Source organism: Episyrphus balteatus, chromosome 2 (genome assembly GCF_945859705.1).
Source record: "Episyrphus balteatus chromosome 2, idEpiBalt1.1, whole genome shotgun sequence".
In the NCBI taxonomy this organism is placed as follows: domain Eukaryota; kingdom Metazoa; phylum Arthropoda; class Insecta; order Diptera; family Syrphidae; genus Episyrphus; species Episyrphus balteatus.
Window position 1 is genome coordinate 92,511,431 of NC_079135.1, and position 6,131 is coordinate 92,517,561.

At 33.2% G+C, this 6,131-nt stretch overlaps 1 protein-coding gene across 1 annotated transcript; it reads right to left on the reverse strand.

The window, feature by feature from the left end:
* Positions 1–3,791: 3,791 nt before the first annotated feature.
* On the reverse strand, positions 3,792–4,481 carry LOC129909565 (uncharacterized). The gene is made up of 2 exons (XM_055986639.1): positions 4,476–4,481; positions 3,792–4,397 (listed from the first exon to the last, which is right to left on the reverse strand). Exons 1-2 carry the CDS (start codon positions 4,479–4,481, stop codon positions 3,792–3,794), a joined length of 612 nt encoding a protein of 203 aa, XP_055842614.1.
* Positions 4,482–6,131: the final 1,650 nt, after the last annotated feature.

Below are 6,131 nucleotides of genomic sequence, written 5' to 3' on the forward strand. Positions count from 1 at the left end.
TCTATTAAAATTCTACCGCAGATGTACAGATGGATTACTCAATGCCGAACTGCCTTCGCACACTCTCCTCGGGGCCAAATTGCTACTTCTCTGTTTTTAAGATTGGGGATTCGAATTGCAATATCAAAGCTTTTGCTGGATTCACTCTAATTATTAGACTAAAATTGATTCAAAAGACATTGCGCTGAGTAAATGTGTTCATTTAGTTTGTGTCTGCGTGTAACTATTTCCTGCCTGATACTTGTCTGCAATTCAATGATAATTATGGTGGCACTCTTATAGATTAGCAGCTCAGTCTCTTGTGCAACAATCCTTTGTTGCACATTCACAATTATTTGTGTTAGACAATGTTTCCACGAGCATATGTGGTCTCTTTTTGCACTCAAGTCGACAGAAAGTGCTGCGCGATTGCGTCCACATTATAGATAAAGGTTTACAATGAAATGAGATAAAAATCAGTTTGCTTAGTCATGGTTACCATTGTGTTGGTTTACTTTGTAGTCGCGAATTTTTACTTTTTCCGACACAAATGACTAGGGTTTTTTTTGTCGATTTTTAAAAAGACGTTTGAAAACTTTGTACCAAAAATACAGCGTAACCTTATTTCTTTTCCGTTCTATAGAAAATGTTTTTATTTATTTAAAACTTTTCACTGGCAACCCTGTTTTGACATCGATCGAACCGTTTTAATTGCCATCAATCATTCTGTCGAGATGGGGCTATTGCCAAAATGGCGAGGGTGATTCACCACAGTTTTTTCAATAAGCCTGGTTCGGATCAAGGATGACACAAATTGAAATGCTTTGGACAGATAAGTCGGTTTATATATCATTGTTTATTGATTTTTATTCATACTAAAGGTATAAACATTATTGCAACCCAGCTGCGGTGTCACGTCTTTGGTGGTGGCGTGTGTCGATTTGTTAACATAACACACAACAACACACAACAGCAATTTAAATGACAATTTGAAAAAAAGGTGCAATTTGAAGTGTGCCGCTTTTTTTTAAGAGTTTGTGACTTATAGCGCCATGTTGCCAATATGTGTGGCTGATGGTTGTGGCTGGGAAAAGACAAAGTGTACTTGAGGAATAATAAATTACACCAATTAGGAGATTATTTGATTTGATAGTTGCAAAAAAAACATGAGTCTTTATTATTGTTATTTGTTTTGTTTTTTTTTTTTTCTCTATTTTTTGGAAAATGAAATAAAACTGAAATGTGTGTTATGAAGCAAGTATGCACAAATGAATAGGTATACAAAAAAACCCAGAGATGATGTTTTGTAATATCGTGCGGAATTATAGGTTTAGTTAGACATTGTTAGCCTAGATATATTATTATTCAGGAGCGGTTATTGTGTTTGGAGATTTTGTTTGGATTTCTTTGTGCAAGCTGAGCTTAGATGTTATTTAGGTAAAATATAATTTTATTTTAATTGCGTTATTAAAAATCACTTTTAAATCTAAAGGTCTTGTGTTCATTAGAGGGAACAACCGAAGCCGAAAAAATTAAATAATAATGTGAAAAAAATATGTTAATGAAGTTTTATTGGGGTCGAAAAACAAAAATTTCGAATTTGGCAGGACAAAAATTAAAAGTGGTCACAAAAAAGGGTGAAAATAAATTTTTTTGAATTGTGAATACAATATTCGAATTCCTCGGAATATTCTACATCAATTAAATATATGATTCTCTATAAAATAGTGAGACCGAAAAAAGTTCTAGCGACTTGAAAAAGTATAAACCAAATTCACAAAAAAGAGGTGTGCCTACAGAGGGTTAATATAGCTAGTTTTTCATTTGAAGAAATAGTCTCCAAACATCAAGCAATAACGTGAGTTCGTATTTTTGCTTGCAAGTAAAGTTATACATAATCTTGGGGCATTTATTTAAAAACAATTTTTTGTTCTTGATTTTAACACATTTGCGCTAGCATTGATTGGCGACAAAGTATTACATAAGGTTTTATTTTTGCTAAACAGTGAAGAAACACGGTACTTGCTCTTGTAGTTCAATGTACATAATACATTCATAAGTATATTAATTAAGCATTTAAACTGTTAAATTTTAAAAATTCAAAATATTAAACTGAAATTTTCACAGTGTGTCGAATTTACTCATGTGGACCATCTAAAATCGACTTCTTGAAATTGGTACCTACTTTTTCTTGCATATATCTGAAGATTTATATGTTAAAAATAATATCAAAAATTATTTTTGAAAAAATATCAATTTAGCTAAAATTTATAAACAAATGGAAGTTTTTACTTTATCACAGAAATGAAAAAATTTAAATTAATAAAATTTGGTATACTTATTACCAGATGCAACACAACAATTTACTAAAAAAAATAAAAAAAAAAAAAAACAAAAAACAAAAAATTATTTAAAAGTAATTTAATTTGCAATAAACTATTTAATTTTTTCTTACTTCTGGGGTATGTAGGACAAATATTTCTCTTATATTCGATTTGAATTTTAATTAGCTTTCATTATCTGCAAGAAAATTTAAGTACAATTTATTAGAACGAAAGTTATGGATGTTTAAACTTTGCAAAATATAATTTTTTTTTTACAATGGTACGATTTGACTGTGTAAAACTAAAAATATACGCTAGTGAAAACCTATAACGTTTTGATGAGTTTGTTACACTGATTACAAAAAGGTATTTAAAAAATTCCGTAACACCCCCAAAATTAGAACTTACAATCCGACTAACAAATTTGCTTCTATAAAGCTTTACAGGTGTTACTGTAGCTCCTGTAAAGCTTTATAGAAGGGATATTTTTGTTTGGAATCTAGCTTCGTTAAATTTTCACCAATTTAAGATTTCTTGGCTTTTTTTAGATAGAAGAGATTTATACCTTTCGAATTATGAGTTTCACAAGTCGGTAAAGATTTTGTCCCGATCGAAACCTTATTGCAATGAAAACAATTTTTTAGTTGACATTTTATTATTTCGACTGCTAATTGGACATCTAGGTCATCAAGTTCCTATATTCTTAATTTGGTTATTCAGAAAAGATTAGTTTCCACCATAAATATCTTGTTGTGGAAAACTTCGCTAAACATATACTTTTTCAAATACCTTTATAAGAAAACTGCGATATTCGTGACCTGATGGTATTTAATTATTTTTAAGAATTATAAATAACGCTGATTTAACTCATTAATCATTGAAAAATTGTCCATTAGAAAATAAAATTTAATTTCCTTCAATTAAAGTAATTTTGCATTCTTGAATCAAATTAGAATGAATTTGATTTAAGAAAACAAAAGAGCTGAGCTGCAAACTTGATATATATTATTTTTTTATTTCTAATAATGTAATTATTTCGATTTGTTAACATAAAGAAATTAAACCTAACATTTATAAACGACTACTTTTAAATTTTATCAGAACTTATGACAAAACCCGATGAGATATTGAAGGATTTTTCAATAAACTTTTCCCACCATTTTCAGATGAATTTTTTTAAACACTTTAATTTTTGTCTCTTTAAAAACTCTCTGAAAATATTACCAAATTTCAACCTGAATTTCTTATTTCTTCTTATTGACTGGACTTAGGTATCATTGAAAGGCATTCAATTTAAATAAAAGACTAATTTTTATCACACAGTTTTTTTTTTATTTATTTTCGTTTCTTATAACTATTTTGTTTGTGTTTTTTTTTTTTTTAAGGGAGGGATCAGAATAACAACTTCCTTATGAATAAGGGATAACAATTGAATGGTCACACACATATTTACAAAAAAAATCTCAGTGGTTTCACTCTATAGGCTTCTTACCAGCCACCGCCGCCGCCGGATGACCAACCGCCACCACCACCTCCGCCGGAGGACCAGCCACCACCTCCACCACCACCGGAAGACCAGCCACCGCCGCCGCCGCCACCACCACCGGAGCTACCTCCATCGATGATCTTAATAATTTTTACGGCACCTCCTGAACCACCTCCGTGGCCACCACCTCCATGGCCGCCGCCTCCGTATCCTCCATGGCCACCGCCGCCACCACCACCTCCATGTCCGCCGGAACTTCCACCGTGGATGACTTTGATAACCTTGACTTCTTCACCACCACCTCCGTGGCCACCTCCTCCACCACCGCCAGACCATCCGCCGTGACCACCACCTCCACCGCCACCGCCGGACCATCCACCACCACCACCTCCGCCGCTGGACCATCCACCGCCACCACCTCCTCCTCCTCCACCACCTCCTTGGCTAATAACCTTGATAATCTTCACGGAGCCACCTCCACCGCCACCACCTCCATGGCCACCACCTCCTCCGCCGCTAGACCATCCACCACCTCCACCACCACCGCCACCACCTCCAAGGAAGCCGGCGGAAGCGATTGCCGTAATCGACAACAAACAAACGAAAACCTACAGACAGGAAGAAGAAGAAAAAAACCGTTAGATAATCCTTAAGCTTTTGTATATCCAATAGAGTGTATGATGCACCTTCATATCGTGTTAGTCCAAGTGTAAAGCGAACGATAGCACAAACTAAACTGATGTCTTCCACTGTCACTTGGGCATCTTTTTATACTAACTTTTTTGGAGTTTTCCCTATACTTCGGCCAGATACAATAACTCTATGGAAAATGATAGTGGACGACCCCACTTTTGGTTTTTGGCCCATGTCCGCTTCAAATCATTTCCATACTCGACTTTAGAGTTGCCCCTCCATTTCTATTGAGGCGCAACGCAAACTCTCTTGTTCATGACACTCAAAAAATAATAATAATCAACCAAAGCCTCTTTGTCAAAACCTATGGCGAGCGAGCCATTGTGTAACCTTGTTAACAATTTCTTCTTTTTTGCCTTTTGTCTTAAAAGTCTGTGTTTCTCTATATTATCTGTTTTAACTGCACGACTTCTTGTATTATTGTTTACAACTTAAAGACACTGCTACCATCAGTCACCATCACCATCACCACCAACGCAACGCTAAATAAAAAAAAAAAGATAACCATTTTTCTGGCCAAAGACCGTTGGCAATGGATTTGAGATGTTGCCATCATTATAGTCATAAACATGATCCAAGGAACGCGAACGGTAGATCTATAGGCGAGGATTGGGTCATTTTAATTTGGTTGCATGTAGATTTTATTTTTTTTTTTTTCATGTAGGTCAAGTCCCGCAGGCCCAACAAAAAAGAAATTAATTCCTATTATATACGAAAGAAATAACTTTTCCGCAAAAAATTATCAGAATTATAATTCCCATGACATCGAACAGTCAGCGACTGTTTAAAAAATATTTGCTATATTTTAAAAGAAAATATTTTCAAAAAAGTCCGAAAAATACTCGCAATCAAGTATTATTGCATTTTAAGTATGATATGAATTGAATATATTTCTTTTAGATAAAAAATTGAAATATGTTACAAGAATGGGATTTTTTAAAAAATACTTTATTTGTTTGGAGAAGAATATATTGTACCTATATCATTTCTTTCTGGTCTGAGCGCTGCGGGAGCTATTATTTTATGCTATTTTATAATTGAAGATCTCTCAATACTAATAGAGAGAATAAATTCTGTTTAATAGAAAAAAAAACACCCTTTTACCCATAATATGCTTTCTTTTTATTTTTGAACATTGAAGTATTTTAACCATTTTTTCAAAATCTACCATTATTTAACAGAGTGATTTTTTACTTTTTGCACAACGTTTTTCCTCTCTTAAAAAAAAACACCCTTTCACCCAAAATATTTCGGTGCATTCTCTTCGTTCTTGATTCTCATTGCAAATTAAATGTTCAGGCCGAATTTTATCTCTGTACCATCATGGGAAGTGGGTTTTCTAAAAATATACACCTGTTGCACTGAAAATAGTACTTCCAAAAATTTTGATTTTCAAATAGAGATTATAAAATTTACTGAAATTTAAAATACAGAATTCTTGTGAACGAAACAGTTTTGTTTGTTAAACTTGTTTGATAAACTTGTTGGAAAATTGCAGGAACATACCTTTTTTTTAATGCAGAAAAATAATTTTTAATTTTCTAATGAACAAAAATAATTTTTAATTTAATTCACTATTACACGCTCTGCAAAAAGTGGTTTTAAATCAAAATCAATTGTAAGTGTAGGTAAGTTTCACATAAAAGTAA